The sequence below is a fragment of the Mesoplodon bidens genome (assembly GCF_964165515.1).
Source record: "Mesoplodon bidens genome assembly, chromosome: 2".
NCBI classification, from domain to species: Eukaryota; Metazoa; Chordata; class Mammalia; order Artiodactyla; family Ziphiidae; genus Mesoplodon; species Mesoplodon bidens.
The window spans coordinates 118,173,952-118,193,499 of NC_138177.1; the positions used below are offsets into that span (position 1 = coordinate 118,173,952).

Below are 19,548 nucleotides of genomic sequence, written 5' to 3' on the forward strand. Positions count from 1 at the left end.
CTTTTCCCTTGCTGCTTTTAATATTTTCCTTGGTATTTAATTTTTGATAGTCTGATTAATATGTGTCTTGGCATGTTTCTCCTTGGATTTATCCTGTATGGGACTCTCTGCACTTCCTGGACTTGATTGACTATTTCCTTTCCCATGTTAGGGAAGTTTTCAACTATAATCTCTACAAATATTTTCTCAGACCCTTTCTTTTCCTCTTCTTCTTCTGGGACCCCTATAATTCAAATGTTGGTGCATTTAATGCTTTGGTTTTGGCCCCACCTCTGCGTGCAGGTCACCCTCAGGCTTCTGTTTCCACCCAGACAGGAAGGGCTTGAAGAAGCGGCTGATTAGGCGTCTCTGGTTCACTCAGGCTTGGGGGAGGGAGGGGTACGGAGTGCAGGGTGAGCCTGTGGCGGCAGAGGCCACCATGATGTTGCAACAGCCTGAGGTGCACTGTGTGATCTCCCAGGGAAGTTGTCCCTGGATCACGGGACCCTGGCAGTGGCGGGCTGCACAGGCTCCCAAGGCGGTGTGGATACTGACCTGTGTTTGCACACAGGCTTCTTGGTGGCTGCAGCAGCAGCCTTAGCGTTTCATGCCCGTCTCTGAGGTCCATGCTGATAGCTGTGGCTCACGCCCGTCTCTGGAGCTCGTTTAGGCAGTGCTCTGCCTTCTGTGGGCAGACAGGGAAGGAATCCCCTTCTCCTCGCACACCCTGAAACAATGGTCTCTTGCCTCTTAGGCTGGTCCAGACTTTTTCCCAGAGTCCCTTCCCGCTAGCTATGGCACACTAGCCCCCTTAAGGCTGTGTTCACCCAGCCAACCCCAGTCCTCTCCTTGGGATCTGACATCCAGAGCCCGAGCCTCAGCTCCCAGACTCCACCCGCCCCAGTGTGTAAGCAGACAAGCCTCTCAGGCTGGTGAGTGTTGGTCAGCACTGATCCTCTGTGCAGGAATCTCTCCGCTTTGCCCTCCTCACCCCTGTTGCTGTGCTCTCCTCCGTGGCTCCAAATCTTCCCCACCACCACCTGCCCACCGCCCCCCACCCCCGTCTCCACCAGTGAAGGGTCTTCCTAGTGTGTGGAAACTTTTCCTCCTTCACAGCTCCCTCCCAGAGTTGCAGGTCCCATCCCTATTCTTTTGCCTCTGTTTTTTCCTTTTCTTTTGCCCTACCCAGGTACGTGGGGAGTTTCTTGCCTTTTGGAAAGTCTGAAGTCTTCTGCCAGCATTCAGTAAGTGTTCTGTAGGAGTTGTTCCACATGTAGATGTATTTTTTATGTATTTTGGGGGAGGAAGGTGATCTCCAAGTGTTACTCCTCTGCCATCTTGAAGGTCCCCCCCACTTGGATCTCTTTATAAATTAGAAATCCTAAAATTCTGAAGTTGCTGGGATGATCCCCAAACTCCTAAGTTGGTATCATCAGAAAATAGTGTAGTTCCATATACAATTTACACAATGGCCTTAAATATTCATGAAGAAACTTATATGACACAACTTTCCTTTAAGTTAGGTCCACCCCATCTAGAGTCTTACAGGACTTAAAATCTTCCAGAAACCAGTTTCCCCCATGGGTAACATTCCAAGGCAAGCCACATTGGCTGGCATTCGGTTGGTTGTGAAATAGCTCACAACTTTACAACCAAATGAACGACTATCCCATTCAGGGTTACTTCTACATAAACCCATTTGAATTGTTTTCCATTTTCAAATGGTAAATACATCCCAATCCTTTTTTGAGGATAGTGTTTTGGGTTTTAGTCATTTTACTGCCATATTACTTTTTAAGTTTTCTGAAAAAACATATTAACTCGAAAATAACGTGATATCAATGTAATTTGCATTAAGACAACATTTCTGAAAGCTAAGAAATGCTTGGAATACAAACAAGTAAATATATTCATTTGTCTGTTGAATCAGTGTCATATTTGTGAGTCATATTTCATGCTAATCAGATCTGAATAATGAGAGAAATTCCTAATTCAACAATGGTTCACATTCTCAAAATAATTACTTTCCTTAAACTTTACCTCCCTAGGTGACTAATCACATTGCTAATCATGTATAATAATAATGATTTTTATGCCATTGGAGGAATTTGATTAATTAACTTTATAAAGGGATTACTAGTTAATTTACAAGGAATTTGTGAGGAATGTTTAGTGCTCTGAATTTGTCAAAGTGAAAGAAAATTGATCTTTAAAGAACTTTCTTGGGCTTCCCTGGTGTCGCAGTGGTTAAGAATCTGCCAGCCAATGAAGGGCATACAGGTTCGAGACCTGGTCCAGGAAGACCCCACATGCTGCGAAGCAACTAAGCCCATGTGCCACAACTACTGAGCCTGCGCTCTAGAGCCCACGAGCCACAACTACTGAAGCCCATGTGCCACAACTACTGAAGCCTGCACACCTAGAGCCTGTGCCCTGCAACGAGAGAAGCCACCACAATGACAAGCCTGTGCACCGCAACGAAGAGTAGCCCTCTGCTCGCCACAGCTAGAAAAAGCCCACAAGCAGCACGAAGACCCAATGCAGCCAAAAAATTAATTAAATAAATAAATCTATAAAAAAAGAACTTTCTTAATTCATTTATAATTACTTGTACCATTGCCCAACACTCTTCCCTGTATATTTGTATATTTTAATAACAAAAGATTTATTATTAAATATGATTTATTTAATTATGCCCAATTTATACTTAAGTAGCTATAAGACCTATGCCCAAAATTAAGTTCTAAAGTTGAGCACTGCTTTAAGTTCTCACCTTTGAAAAGTATGATTCTCCTAAAGCTCAAGATCCAGCAACTGATACCCTAGTTCCTGAATCTTATAATATTTATACAGTATACAATTTTAAAACTTCTCAATTGAATAGAGATATTTCATATTACTCTCCTAACAAATACTACCTGAGTTTAAGAGCACCACCATCTCTAAATCCCTTTTACTCTCATTTGCAAGTTCATTTGCATAACTGTCACAGGCCCATATCATTTATGCAAATCTCTTTATTTTTCCAAATACAAACAGATTGGGAGAAACATTTTAAAACACTTGCTTTCTATAGGATCATCTCAGCTTTAACTTCGTGTCGTGTGTAGCAAGGATCTATTATATGCAAATTTTATATTTCGCTTAAAGGAGCTAGAAAAGAGTATCACTTTTTTCAATTACAGACATCATCTGCACAGCCAACATAAAAATTTTATTTTTAAAGTTCAGATAGGCTAGAAAAAAATAAGAATAAACTCTGTAAGGAAAAAGGAAAATGAGTAGAAGTAGAAAAGGAAGAATGAGTTTTAAATACTTCTAGCTAATGTAAAGTAAAATACTTTCCCTGGTAGCAAGTAAACAAAATAGTCCCAGTCTTTGACTTTAAAAAACTTACTAAGTACCTGATACAAATTCACCCATGCCCACACACACAGATGCATGCAGGCACACACCCCACCACTAGCATGCTCATTCACTCTTTCCCCACCCAGCATCCACCTGCCCTTCTTAAGGGAACATTTATCATCTTGCTTCTACACTGGAGGGACCAGGCCCTTCACAATCTCAGCCCTTGTATTTCAGAGTCACTCTCTGTTGCATAGGTAGAGCATTTGACCCAGACCTAACCACCTCCCTGACCTCTGTGACTAGTTCACTTGAGACAATCAGAGACGATCCTGAGCATTTTGTTTGAATGATTTGGAAAAGGCCCTCCCTCTCTCCCACTGTGCTTGCCACCAAGAAGATGTAGAGGGTGGAGCCATGGCTGTCATTTGGGCTCTATGAGGGAGGGCCTGAAGCTACCAGGGGATAACATGGGGATCTGAAATGAAGCCAGAATTGAGAGAAGAGAAACCACATCCTGATGACAGCATGAGAACTCCAGTTCTAACCATTTCTGAAGCCAAGATCTACCTCTGGAATTTTCAGCTAGAAGAACCAGAACATTTCCCTGGCTTAACATTCCCTTAAGCCAGTTGGAATTAGATTTGTTGAGTTTTGTTTTGTTTCATTTGTTATTTGCAATTGATAGAGTCTTAACTGAGAGATCAAGATACTGACATCCTAATGATGACATAAGAAATACACAGAGGGCTTCCCTGGTGGCGCAGCGGTTAAGAATCTGCCTGCTAATGCAGGGGACATGTGTTCGAGCACTGGTCTGGGAAGATCCCACATGCTGTGGAGCAACTAAGCCCATGTGCCACAACTACTGAGCCTGTGCTCTAGAGCCCGTGAGCCACAACTACTGAAGCCCACACGCCTAGAGCCCATGCTCCGCACAAGAGAAGCCACCGCAATGAGACACCTGCACAAAGCAATGAAGAGTAGCCCTGCTCACTGCAACTAGAGAAAGCCCGCATGCAGCAACGAAGACCCATCGCAGCCAAAAATAAAATAAATAAAATTTTTAAAAAATAAAATAAAGAGGGCTTCCCTGGTGGCGCAGTGGTTGAGAATCTGCCTGCCGATGCAGGGGATACGGGTTCGAGCCCTGGTCCGGGAAGGTCCCACATGCCGCAGAGCAACTAGGCCCGTGAGCCACAACTACTGAGCCTGCGCGTCTGGAGCCTGTGCTCCGCAACAAGAGAAGCCACCGCAATGAGAAGCCCGCACACCACAACGAAGAGTGGCCCCCGCTCACCGTAACTAGAGAAAGCCTACATGCAGCAACAAAGGCCCAATGCGGCCAGAAATAAATAAGTAAATTAAAAAAAATTAAAAAAATAAATAAATAAATAAATAAAATAAAATAAAATAAAGAAATACACAGAAATTCAACTGCTCAAATGCCCTTGTTCGTCACATGCCAAGTGTGTCTGCTTTCTTCATATTTGATTCATTGTTCACAAGGTTTCAGTAATCTTATTAAATGGGGCACAACTTTAATATTGTAATAAATACACAATTTGTCCATTAAATCTGATGTATTAAATACTTTTCATATGTATCATTTACAAAATTTTTTCATATATATCTTAATATATGTATATATTATGAAATCATCACCACAGTAAGTCAACATCTATCATCAATATATTTTTAAATCCATAAAACTGCTTATGTAGGAAATATTATTTATCGGTTAAAAACTGAAGTTTAAAACAGCCTGTACAACTCAATACCAAAAAAACAAACAACCCAATCAAAAAATGGGCAGAAAACCTAAATAGGCATTTCTCCAAAGAAGACATACAGATGGTCAACAGGCACATGAAGAGATGCTCAACATGACTAATTAGTAGAGAAATGCAAATCAAAATTACAATGAGTTATCACCTCACATCGGTCATAATGGCCATGATTAAAAAGTCTACAAATAATAGGGGACTTCCCTGGCAGTCCAGTGGTTAAGACTCTGTGCCCCCAATGCAAGGGGCATGGTTTCAATCCCTGGTCAGGGAACTAAGATTCCTCATGCTGCACAGCACAGCCAAAAAACAAGTCTACAAATAATAAGTGCTGGAGAGGGTGTGGAGAAAAAGGAACCCTCCTACATTGTTGGTGGGAATGTAAATTGGTGCAGCCACTTGGAAAACAGTATGGAGGTTCCTTAAAAAACTAAATATAGAGCTATCATATGATCCTGCAATCCCATTACTGGGCATATACTGGAAAAGATGAAAACTCTAATTCAAAAAGATACATGCACACCAATGTTTATAGCAGCACTATTTACAATAGCCAAGACATGGAAGCAATGTAAGTGTCCATTGGCAGATGAATGGATAAAGAAGATGTGATAGATATAGATATATTACTACTCAGCCATAAAAAAAGAATGAAATATTGCCATTTGCAACAACATGGGTGGAAGTAAGATAAAGAAAAATATGATATCACTTATATGTAGAATCTAAAAAATAATACAAATGAACTAATTTACAAAACAGAAACAGACTCACAGACATAGAAAACAAACTTACAGTTACCAAAGGGAAAAAGGGAGGGAGGGATAAATTAGGAGTTTGGGATTAATAGATACACACTACTATACATAAAATAGATAAACAACAAGGATCTACTATATAGCACAGGGAACTATATTCAATTCTTTTAATAACCTATAATGGAAAAGAATCTGAAAAAAAAAAAAAAAAATATATATATATATATATATATATATAACTGAATCACTTTGCTGTACACCTGAAACTAACACAGTATTGTAAATCAACTATACTTCAATTTTTTTAAATAGATAAAATGAACATTTTCCTGTAAAAAAAAAAAAACCCTGAAGTTTAGGAAAGTTGACTTGGCTTTGAGGCCTCACAACTAATAAGGGGTAAAGGCCAGGTGTTCTTTTCATTTTTATTTATCTTTATTTTCATTATGCTTTTCATCACTACACAAATACTGTTTATCTTGAAAAATATAAGTGACAATAGATGCAAGCAAGACACAAATAAGCATTAAGTTCCATCAAATTAAGACATAAGACTTTTTTGAATAGTGTAATCTTACCTAAATCGATATCTCGAATTCCCATGTACAATTCAAGAAGATCATCAACCTTTCCAATCGCCTCTGCTTTGGTTTCAGAGGGCTTTATCAAAGAAAAGAGAAATAAAATCATATTTTTATGTATAATCTCTTGAATGTCGAGGCATACATAGGGGGAAACCTGATGTGGAGCCAGTTCTTGGTTGTGTACTTCAGCTAACTTGAATGGAAATATATCTAGAATGTGCACTGCAACTCAATACAAATCAATATAGTAAATATTTTTGGTGTTTGTGTTAAGTATTATAGATTCAAAGGAGAAAAGCCAGAACAGTCTCCAAGCAGCTAGCAGTCTAGAAGGGAGACAGATGTGAAAATTAATAGCTATTTAACAATAATAAGGACAATTTCTAAAGGATGTCAAAGGCAAAGAGGCATCACAGGAGAAGTAAATTTAAATCTCTAAGTGTCCAGGAAGACTTCAGAAAGGTGACTTAAGAAGTGTGTTTTCAAAATGAACTGGCGTCAGATAAGCAGAAGCAGACACTGAAAGTAGAAGGCAATATATACACAAAGTCTATGTGAGGTTGCAGAGTCTTATAAAAGCGTACAGTGGGTTAAAGGACTGCAAGAAGTCCCATGTGATGGGAATCATAGCGCCAAACATGACTAGATCTTAAGGAGTCCTGTATGCCTTGAATAGGGCTTTGGTCTTCATGCAGGCCACATGCATTAACAGCTCACCCCAAGAGTAAAACACTCTGAACACATATCCCTAATATCTATTTTTTATTAATTTTATTGGACAGAAGTCCCCCCTTATCTATGGTCTTGCTTTCCTCAGTTTCAGTTACCTCAGTCAATTGAGGTCCAAAAATATTATATGGAAAATTCCAGAAATAAACAGTTCACAAGTTTTACATTGTGTGCCATTCTGAGTAGTATGATAAAATCTCACACCACCTGCTCCATCCCAGAATCCCCAACCACAGACATCACCTGCTCCTGAGATCCAACCTTCATCATCATCACGGCTAGATGATCCAGGATCTCCCAAGCAGATGATCCTCCTTCTGACTTAAGAGTCAGAAGGTCAGTGGTAGCCTAACACTATGTCACAATGCCTACATCATTTACCTCACTCCATCCCATCACACTGGCATTTTATCATCTCACATCATCACAAGAAGGGCGAGTACAGTAAAATAAGACATTTGGAGAGATCACGTTCACACAACTTTTATTATAGTGTATTTTATAATAGTTCTATTTTACTATTAGTTATTATCATCTTTTACTGTGCCCAATTTATAAATTAAACTTTATCATAGGTATGTATGTATAGGAAAAAACATAGTATATATAAGGTTCAGTACTATCCACAGTTTCAGACATCCACTGGGGGTTTTGGAACGTGTCCACTGTGGATAAGAGGGGACTACTGTATGCAATTTTTATCAATTACACACATGTGTTACCACATTAATGTATTGAGCATGTTATAAAAATAGAAATTTTATAAGGAGATGATAAAATAATATTTTAAAATAATTGTTGTTTTATGTATTAATGGTACCAAAATATTTTTGTTCTTCCTAAAAGTTTCTATGAAAAACATGATTGGATATATTTTGTTATTCTTTTAAAATCTTGGTTTAATATTTGGTGAAGTCTGGTTCTGTTTAGTTTATTTCAATACTTGGTTTTAAATGGCTTCATAGCTGAAATAAAATTGCCCAAATATGTTAAATACTCAACTATGGGTACAAATGTTGAATTCAAGATTACACTGCAAAAATTTCATAACACTTTAAATACTGTCATAAATATAGGTTGCTTTGTATTCTCAAAACTTATTGAAAATACGCATTTTAGGGAATTCCCTGGCGGTCCAGCAGTTAAGACTTTGCCTTCCAGTGCAGAGGGTGAGGGTTCAATCCCTGGTCGATGAGCTAAGACCCCACATGCCTCGCAGCCAAAAAACCAAAACGTAAAACAGAAGCAATATTGTAACAAATTCAATAAAGACTTTAAAAATGGTCCACATCAAAAAAAAAATCTTCAGGGGTGGGATAGGGAGGGTGGGAGGGAGACGCAAGAGGGAGGAGATATGGGGATATATGTATATGTATAGCTGCTTTACTTTGTTATAAAGCAGAAAGTAACCCACCATTGTAAAGCAATTATACTCTAATAATGATGTTAAAAAAATCTTTAAAAAAATATGCATTTTATTGCAAATAAAATTTTTTTTCCTTGAGGATATTATTACAACTTTCTTGTACTTTTATTTATATTAACTAAACCTTTAAAACAATGAGACAAGAGACATGATATATCACTCTTGCCTTCTTTACAATGTATTTTGAATGGTCTGTGTGAAGTGACAGGCTATGCAAAGTAACTTAAGTGTTTACCTTTGCATCTAACCAGTCATATTGTAAGTAATTGTAACAAGTATCAGTACTTCTCATAAAAAAATGGCCACCAAGATCTTACTATTCTAAATAGCTCTTGATCTCATCACTCCCTCTTCCATTCACATTCTGATTGCCTGTGTTCAGTCCTGATGTTTTTTAATTGAGATATAATTGACAAATAACATTATCTTAGTTTCAGGTATACAACATAAAGATTTGATACGTGTATATACTGTAAAATCATCACCACAATAAGTCTAGTTAACATCCATAACCACACATAGTTATTTTTTTTCCTTGTGATGAGAACTTTTAAGATCTAGTCTCTTAGCAACTTTCAAATATATAATACAGTATTATAAACTATAGCCACCATGCTGTGCAGTCTATCCTCAGGACTTGTTTATAAGTGGAAGTTTGTACCTTGACCCTCTTCACCCATTTCACCCACCCACCCCCAACCTGCTGCCTTTGGTAACAACCAATCTGCTCCATTTCTGTATGAGGTGGGTTTTTTGTTTTTTTTTTTTTTTTTGGTGGGGGGGTGAGAGGAGTATATAGCTGAGGTCATCCAATATTTGTCTTTCTCTGTCTGACTTATTTCACTTAGCTTAATACCCTCAAGGTCCATCTATGTTGTTACAAATGGCAGGATTTTCTTCTTTTTTATGGCTGAATAATACTCCCCTCATTTTTCCTTATTTGCAGAAGTCTCCTAATTGGTCTCCCTGCCTGAAATCTTCATGCTCGGGGCTTACCCTGGTGGCACAGTGGTTAAGAATCCGCCTGCCAATGCAGGGGACACAGGTTCAAGCCATGGTCTAGGAAGATCTCACATGTTACACAGCAACTAAGCCCTTGCGCCACAAGTACTGAGCCTGAGCCCTAGAGCCCGCGAGACACAACTACTGAGCCCACATGCCACAACTACTAAAGCCCGTGCACCTAGAGCCTGTGCTGCACAGCAAGAGAAGCCACCGCAGTGAGAAGCCTGTGCACCACAATGAAAAGTAGCCCCTGCTCGCCGCAACCAGAGAAAGCCCGTGCACAGCAATGAAGACCCAATGAAGCCAAAAATAAAATAAAAATTTTTTTTAAAAAAGAAAAATCTTCACACTCTCAAATCCACCCTGCTCAATATCCCATCCCCCAGAACCAAGGGGTTTTTCTAAAACACAAAACTGATTTGCTGTTCCCCTAGCAATTTTTTTTTTTTTTTTTTTTTTTTTTTTTGCGTATGTGGGCCTCTCACTGTTGTGGCCTCTCCCGTTGCGGAGCACAGGCTCCGGACGCACAGGCCCAGCGGCCATGGCTCACGGGCCCAGCCGCTCCGCGGCATGTGGGATCTTCCCGGACCGGGGCACGAACCCGTGTCCCCTGCATCGGCAGGCGGACTCTCAACCACTGCGCCACCAGGGAAGCCCCCCCCTTGCAATTTTTAAATAGCCCCCCCTCCATTATCCACAGGCCCCTCACGCCCTGACCCAGGCCTCTACCTCCAGCCTCATCACCCCCCACCAGGTACTTGCAGCACACTCCAGTCCCGTGGACATTTCCATTTCATGCCTAGAACACTCTTCTCCCCATCTTTGACCAACTCAACCATTTCTGGAGGGAACTCTCCCTGATTTCCCTTTCCCAATCCCTGACTGCAGCTGATTAGCCAGACCCTCCTTTATGACATTAACCTTGCCCTTCTGATTTGTAATAGCTTCTTTTCCTGCCTCTCTCCTTTTAAAGGAAAAACAACGTCTTTATCCATCTTTGTATCACCAGCACCTGGACTGTACCTGTCTCAACAAACACATAGTGAATAAATTGTGAGGTATGCAGGTGGAGTATAGTTCAGTTTTCAGAAATTGTGCTAGATTATGAGGGGTTGATTTGTTTCAAATCTGTAAGTCCTTTGGTGTTTGAAATTAAATGGTAGGTCATTTGTATCAAATTTAATATTAGCACCAAACTAGTTTTTTTTCCCTTTTATTATGAGCTATTTTAATTGCCCTATTTAATGAAGCAGGCTATGCAAATAGGAAGGGAGTTTTAGATGTTTGTCTTGGAATGAATCTTTCCCACCTCCTCAGGCAGATATGCAGTTATTCTTTTTCATTCCAGCACCTTCTATATGGCAGCTGCTCATAAATAAACAGATATGTATTACCCATTTTAACTGTTAGGAGAGGGCGCTCCTCCTGAAGTGACATGGAGTTTTTCCTGCCGACCCCAATTCCTTTGCAAGCAGTTTGAAGGTCTGTCCTTTCCTCCTCCACTTTAAAGCACAGTTGGCATCCCCTAGCTCCTTCCCACTGTCCTCCCATCCTCCTACAGATTCCTTTCTTCCACTGAGGTTTGTTCATTTGTCCAATAAACATTTACTGGACTTCAGCAATATGCATGGCAGTGTGCTGGGCATTGGAAAAGTAAAGACTCAGAACAACCAGATGTCACTGCCCTGGGTTTTTTCACAAATCTTGTCATATCTCACTTTCAAAATGTTTTCAGCTCTCCCAGGCCTCTCCGTTGTCACTTGCCTCCAGATCAATCTTTTCATTCACCCAGGACCAAAGCACTCGACTCGGAGTCTTCCTCTGGATTCCCCAAAACAGACAACATCCTGGGTGACTCAAACATTCAAGAGGACAACCTTGGCCTCGTGGTTTCTTGAGGGTCTGCTCCGACAAACCACACCCATGACTGACCGTGACATCATCCCCCAAAAGCTCTGGATCCTATGAAAACAGCCTCCTAACCATTCATCTGTCTCACTCTTTTGCTCTTCAAACAGCTGGGAGCCCTAGGACAGTATGCGCACACAGACATGCCTTCCCCCGCACCCAGTCCCCCGCGCCAAGGAGCTCCGGAGCCTCAGAGGTCTGCCTGACCTCCCCAAAGGAGGGCTTCATCACCGCTGTCTTCCTGCTGTGAGCGGACCTGCCACTTGTCACTTTGGATCCTTACCACTGCCACCCTCTTCTTCCACCCTCCTTCCCTCCATGTGTCTCTTCTCCTCTTGTTTTTCACTCAAATACTGACCTTTACATAGACACAGTCAATCAGCAAAACCCTTCCTCCAGTCAAGCATAAGTGAATCACTCAATAATTCATTAAATTCAAAGATCTGAGCTCCTCTGAAGTGTCAGGTACTGTTCTAGGTGCTGGGGATACAGCTGTGAACAGGACATGTGAGAACAAGACAAGGGACTGAAAGGAGACAAGGATATGAGTCCCACTGTGTTCAGCGCCTTAAAAAAAATGAAGGGCAAGGAAGATTGGGCAGGGGGCAGGGTGGTGGGAACTGCTATCATACCAGCTGCTCATAGGTTAAACAGGGTGGGAGATGTGGGCAGAAACTCAAGGCGGCAAGGGAGTGAGCAGTGCCCGTAAATGGGCAGCGCATCCAGCTAGAGGTAACAGCTCATACAAAGGTCCTGAGGTGGGGATGTATCTGGAGTGCTTGTGGACAGAGAGGAGACTCAAGGAGCTGAAGGAGAGGGAGCCAGGAGGAGAGGGGTGGAAATGAGAGCAGAGGAGAGACACAGAGTCAGATCGCGTTGGACACTCTGAGGACTTTAGCTTTTACTCCGAGTGATGTGGGAAGCCACTGGAGGGTGTTGAACAGATTGTTCCATCTCATTTGAGTTTCTAAAGGATACCTCTGGCTGCTGAGTGAGCAGAGGGAAAGAGGGCCTTTATTTCCAGCTCTGACAAACACGAATGTCCATCCATTTCCAAGACATATAGGGATTAAATGAACATAACATACCACTTCTTCCACAGTGGCAGGACCTTTTGATCTCAGGCGAAGTGTCTCCCTTCCAGTACCAATCTTTCCTGTTGATGACTTTCCAGCTTTTGACCTGGGCTCCATGTCTATAAACATACAATGGATGGGGAAACGTACATATATTAAGAATTCCAACCAGTTGCTATAAAATCTAATGAGTTTCCATCACAAATTTTTGGACAGTTATTGAAGAGATTTGATAAAAGCTGTGCTTTCTGATAAAATTTCCCAAACCAAATAAATTCACCTGTCATCCATTATTCTCATATGAGAGTCTCTATGAGGTCTGCCTACAACAAGAAAAGGGAATACGTGAAATATGCTGATCGGAAAGACTGGAAGTTATAAGGAATAAAAAATAAAACAGTTGGTTTTATTGTAAGAGTAAAGAGGTATATGTGGCAGGAAAGCAGAGGTAGGTGTGTAGCTGGACTTCATTAAGGTCGTAAAGAAGGGAAGGAGTCATGTCTTGATAGAAGACAGAGATGGAGGCACTTTTATTGGAGGACCTACCTTCTGCCTGATGCTTTCAATACAAAATCCCATTTAATTCTTGGGCCAACCTATGAGGCAAGTTAGAGCCGTCATTTTACAGAAAAGGAAACTGAACTCAGTAAGGATCAGAGGTGGTATTCAAATCCAGGCCTTGTGACCCCAAAGTCTCCACAACACTTCACCACCACACCTCTTGGAAGCACAAGGGGTAAATTCAGAGGTAACGGACCTCAAGAGGCTGGGAACAGGTTTCAAGGAAGGAGTCCCCCTCGCAAGGCAGACGAGAACAGAGAGCAAGAGTCCACGAGAAGCCACTCCCCTTCCCTACGCTGGTTTTCTACGTGTGTGTTTTGGTTTGGTTTTGGTTTTCCAGCATACCAAGAGTCACCCCCACTCCCAGACAGTAACATAAATGAGTGGAAGGGTAGGGTGGGAACCGAGGATAACTCCCAGGACGTACCCTATCCAGGCCACTCCAGTAACTGACTGCTCTGTGAGAAGGTAGGCCCTGCACAGCCAGATCTTCTATTGGCTTGCAAAGAAGATGAACACTCAGTTTTGTGCCAACCTCCTGATTTTTAACTTTTGGCAACTAAATCAAACTTTTAAAAACGACATAATGTGCTCCGCAACAAGAGAAGCCACCACAATGAGAAGACTGCGTGCCGCAACGAAGAGTAGCCCCTGCTCGCCGCAACTAGAGAAAGCCTGGGCACAGCGAGGATGACCAAACACAGCCAAAAATAAATTAATAATAAAATAAAAATAAAAACAACGTCATGGCAAAAATAAAAAATTTGTGGATCAGATTCTAATCATAGGCCACCAATTTATAACTTCTGCAGGTAGCCCGAGTCCTCTTGACTGAGGACTCTGGCAGCAGTTTGGGGCAAGGATGGAGGCGGGGGTGAGGAGACGCAGCACCAAGCCTGGGAGATAACTGAGCTCCAATGCAGAGTCACAGGGCAGGCCGCAGCGTACAAGCAGGTGGTGAGGTCCATACAAAGCTCTCAAAACATGGACGTCAAGTGGCCTGCGCAAACACATCCTTCCTTAGAATCTAGGATAATTCCCATCTTCAGCAAGTCCTGTTTCACTATTGGGGATCTATTCCAAGGTGACTAAGGATTTTACATGTTAATTTTTTTTTTTTTTTTTTTTTTGCTGTATGCGGGCCTCTCACTGCTGTGGCCTCTCCCGTTGCGGAGCACAGGCTCCGGACACACAGGCTCCGCGGCCATGGCTCGCGGGCCCAGCCGCTCCGCGGCATGTGGGATCTTCCGGGATAGGGGCACGAACCCGTGTCCCCTGCATCGGCAGGCGGACTCTCAACCACTGCGCCACCAGGGAAGCCCTTACATGTTAATTTTAACCTGCATTTGAGGACAGAGCCATCAAAACATAAAACACATAAGTCTTCCTCTGAGAGTGAAATTATTCAAAATAATCACACAATCTAAACTAATCATGCTTAGTTCCCCTAAGCCAAAACCTCTAATTGGTGGCTGACAGTGCTCATGCTGACCACGTTGACCAGAGAGATGCTCAGGAGACCAGAGCTGTGTCAGCAAGTCTGCAGCATTTTCCTTGCCAGTCACACTGTGTCCCGTCCGAGGGAAGAACAGATTAACAGGAGATGCTCACTCAGCACAGGGGCTCCAAAAGAATGCCCAACGAAAAAGATGAGGTCAGTCTGTCACCATCACTGTCCAGGATTCTATACTAGCCAGTCTGGAGTCATGTACAGACCTACAGTGGTCAAGACAGCCTCACCTTAATGATGCTAACCTCCAAGATAAACAACCTTACACCCGCACTCCCCCATCACAACCTCTACCCACCGCGATTTCACCAAGCAACCTGCTCTGTATAATTTGTCTTCCCATATAAATTTCCTACAGGGTGGCAAATGAAGCACTCAGCTAACACATGTGTTTGGTTTACAACTACATATACATTTCTAACTGTAAAGTAATATACTGGCATTCTGACTTAACAACAAGTCTTTTGTAAGTTTGGTAAGCAAGATATAACCCTGGAAAACTGCACAAGTTCTGGATACACTGAAGAAATTAAAGGTTCCTGGGATGTACAAAGCTAAGGACCCAGACTCTGGAACGTGGGAAATTCATGGAGGAATCGTCATCCAGGCTTGAGAAGTCAGCCAGCCGCCCTAGATGATGTCTCTGCTTACCTGGCTCTTACCTGCAACACCAGTAGCTAAAAGGGAAAATGAAATGCAGAACAGAAGTTTTTTTACTTGGCTTTTTTTAAATTTTTTAATTCATTTATATTTTTAATTCGTTAATTAATTTATTTTTGGCTGCGTTGGGTCTTCGTTGCTGCACACGGGCTTTCTCTAGTTGCGGTGTGCGTGCTTCTCATCGTGGTGGCTTCTCTTGTTGTGGAGCACAGGCTCTAGGCATGTGGGCTTCAGTAGTTGTGGTGTGTGGGCTCTAGAGCGCAGGCTGAGTAGTTGTGGCGCACGGGCTTAGTTGCCCCATGGCATCTCCCTGGATCAGGGCTCGAACCCGTGTCCCCTGCATTGGCAGGCGGATTCTTAACCACTGCGCCACCAGGGAAGCCCCTCGGCTTTATTTTTTTAAGCAGTTTTAAGTTCATAACAAATTGAGAAGACAGAGCTCTCCCACACACCTCTTGCCTCCACATATGCAAAACCTCCCCCATGATCAATACCCCTCACCACAGGGTTACATTCGTTATAATCAATGAACCTACATGGTCACATCATATCACCTAAAGTTCATAGTTATGTTAGGGTTCACTCCTGGTGTTGTACATTCTGTGGGTTTGGAAGAATGAATAATGACATGTAACCACTATCAGAGTATCATTCAGAGTAGTTTCATTGTCCTAAAAATCCTCTGTGCTCTGCTTGTGCACCCCAGATTTTTTTTTTAAACCATTACATGTTTGTCATCTTCTCCTCGAAAGTGTTATCTCAAAACTAACCACTTGATGGCACCAAAACAAAAGTTAAAATTTCACTTCTGGCTTAGACCAGCCTCCAGAAAGGCAGTTCTTGTGGCTAAAGAAATAGAAGCCATGTTTCCCCACAATCCTGACTCAGGGAAGTAACCGGTTTACACATGAATACAGGCAGGATGACCCTGTTCAGCCTCAGGGGGAAAAAATGTTTTGCTTTTTTAATGTTTGCAAAGGTTGCTCGTCTGGCCTACTTTTATTGTGCTGGCCGGTCTAAGCTTGTTGAACCAACCAGGCCAAGCCCTAGATCAGTCACTTCACTTCTCATGAACAGGTTTGCATGAGGCCTCTCTTGGGGGTGAATGATGAGAGGGATGCAGTTCACACAGGAGACGCTGGTAATCGGCCTGCAGCTCGAAGGATTCACTAGACTCAGGGCTCCCCTCCTGTGTCACTTAGGGCACAGGACACTCACAGCTCAGGGGTACACAGCTGCTCCCACAACTGAGTGGGATGTCACCAAGAAGCAGTCGCCTTAGTTCCAAACCCTTCTGTGGCAACTGTATCTGTTACTCTAATTACATAATTGAATTTAAAACTACGTGAGCTGATGAAATAAGTGTGAAACACGGAGTTATTACTGGTAGGAAAACTAGGTTAACTGCTTTGGAAAGACTCCATAAGGGCGAGTTGCAAAAAAAAAAAAAAAAAAAAAAGGTGTGGGCAAAATGATGCTAGGAGATTAGGAAAAATATCTTTAAACATCCAGCATTTCACATATCTGGCTTTTAGATGTCAAACAGAAACCATAGATGTGCATTCAGGTTCTGATTACTAAAGCAAGACTTCATAGAACTCCAATTTGTGTCCTCTACTCAAAGAGCTTTTTACATCTAAAGAGTTGTAAAAGAACACATATTTATATGTTTTAAATAAAATGTTTATATCCACTTGTGTCATTCTTTATGATACCATTTTAACTGGCATTTTCAATAAGCAGACCAACCCCCAGTCCCTGCTGCATCGTGGAGGTCAGGGGAGAGATGGGGAAATGGAGAAGACAGCAAGATGTCTGTCTCTAGTCCCACCCTGAGCCCCAGGGAAAGAAGAGCGCTGACAGCAGCCAAGGCCCTATCTTCAGGTGGAACACATGCAAGTGGTTTAGATCCCCAAGGGACACAGGGTGACAGTGAGAAGGGTAGGCATTCTCCTGCTTCTGCACAGAACAAGATCTTGTTCTGCTCCCACAAGGGCCTGAGTTGGCCTGGAGTACAATTCATAGCAGGGGCAGAGCCATGATTTCCATGAGAGGGGGGCACATATGGACACCTCTGTGTCCAGCAAGAGACAGACTTCAGAATCAGAGAACTCGAGTTAAAACCCAGCTCCACCATTTACAAATTGTGAGAACTTAAAGAATAAGTCCTTATCTGTACAAGAACACTACTGAAACCAAGTGAGGCCCTGTGGGACTCCCAAGCACAGAGGCTCTTTTGTCCCCTGTTTCTTGTGGGCAAGGCTCCAGCCTCTATGACCTTCCCTGAGTTCCAAAGGGCAGATTCCAACAGTTGTTCATCAAGGGAGAAGCAGCCCTGAAACCACCTGAGGCCAGATTAAAGGGAAGCTCATCAAGATTAGGCTGACCACCTGAGCTGAGACTAAGGGCGTGCAGGCCCTGCTCAACCCTAATCTTGTCAGAGACCCCACCTTTGAACCACTGTTATAAAACCCTCATCAAATCCTCCCGGGTTGGGACACATAATTTTTCAAGGCAGAAGCCAGGTGTGTCTCCCTTTGCCTGGCAAAGTAATAAAGCTATCCTTTTCTACTTCACCCAGAACTCTGTCTCCAAGATTTGATTTGGCACCCGTGTACAGAGAGGCCGATCTCTCGGTAACACTACCTACACAGGATGTTGTCTTAAGCATTCAAATGGCTGCCGTATGAAAGGTGCTTTGCCCAGTGGTCTGGCTCATACACAGAGACCTGCTACTGCTGTTGGACTTGCTTCTGCTGACACGGTCCACACTGGAGAGACAGCCATCTGCTCTTCCCATGCCCTCCCCAACAAAACCATTTGCACTGGTTTTCCCAGGATGAGAACCATGCAGAAGTCTCTCTTCAAATGTTCAGAAAACTGTCACTTCAAATACAAAGGTCTCCTTTTTATTCTATCTTCTATAGAACTATGATTTTTTCCCCCTCCCATTTACAGGGGAGTAGAAACAACAGATGACCCATTACTCTACTCAGATTCGCCAAAGTGGCTGAGTTTAAGCCCAGCTCCTCGGGGGGCACTCAGCAGTGGGGGCCCTCCAGTGTCCATCTCATTGGACCTCTGACCCCCATTCAAAACGTCCTGTTAGAGTTACATGACATCATGTGGGCAAGAGGGCAGACACAGCAACACTCCAGCCTGTAAACTTAGTCCCCTCCCCTAACCACCCATATTGGTGAATTAAGCTACTTCACCAAATTCACTAATGTATTTCTATAATTTCCACCTCTGGAGTTCGACAGCATCAAAAATGGTGGCCAGGGCTTCCCTAGTGGCACAGTGGTTGAGAGTCTGCCTGCCGATGCAGGGGACACGGGTTCGTGCCCCGGTCCGGGAAGATCCCACATGCCACGGAGTGGCTGGGCCCGTGAGCCATGGCCGCTGAGCCTGCACGTCCGGAGCCTGTGCTCTGCAATGGGAGAGGCCACAACAGTGAGAGGCCCCACGTACCGCAAAAAAAAAAATATATATATATATATAGTGGCCATATGGCAACTCAGGCAGGACTTTGCAGGATGTTATACCAATGACCTTCAGCACTACAGGCCCAGAAATGCTTTTTTCCAGTGTTCCCAGAACTGACCTGAGTCTTAGGGATTGATTCACACTAACGAAATTCACAAGAACAAAAGTCATACATCAATGTATTAACCATAGGTAGGGATGGTATCAAAGGTCCAAGTGGGCTCCAGTGTTTCATTCTCATGAACCCAAAACTTCCTGGGGAAAATGTCCAAGCAGAGACCCAGCCATGAAGGTCTAAGACAGCAAGGCTAAGTAGGAAAAGGGAAGGGACCATGCTCCAGGCCATGAGCTCCAAGACTCCAAAAGCAAGGAGTGGAGAGTTGATGTTTTAGAGTCCCTCCCAACTGGGTGACTCTCAGTTTACCAGGCCTCTACCCCTCTTGGGAATAATTCACTTGAAACTTTCTTCCCACTGGGCACCTGAGAAGCTTAGTGTGCATGGATGATACCAGAGAAAAGGACTTGGGCACAAAGGATAATTCTCACAGTCCAAGGCTGCAAACAGGTAGTTCAGTGACATGTGGTCCACAGACATGTCTGTGAAGTGTGCAACGTTTTCAGATTTTTTTAATTAGTTGCCAACTTTTAAAAGTTGGGTGATTTCTCATCAAAATTCAAATTTTAAGGGGCTTCCCTGGTGGCGCAGTGGTTGAGAGTCCGCCTGCCGATGC

At 42.8% G+C, this 19,548-nt stretch overlaps 1 protein-coding gene across 1 annotated transcript in view; it reads right to left on the reverse strand.

Moving 5' to 3' along the window:
- GIPC2 (GIPC PDZ domain containing family member 2) overlaps positions 1-19,548 on the reverse strand; it is an 87,576-nt gene that overhangs the window by 14,960 nt on the left and 53,068 nt on the right. The window contains exons 4-5 of the mRNA XM_081225186.1: positions 12,613-12,719; positions 6,451-6,532 (exon numbers count right to left, since the gene is read on the reverse strand). Coding sequence (XP_081081312.1) covers positions 6,451-6,532; positions 12,613-12,719 — 189 coding nt within the window. The remainder of the gene's footprint in view (positions 1-6,450; positions 6,533-12,612; positions 12,720-19,548) is intronic.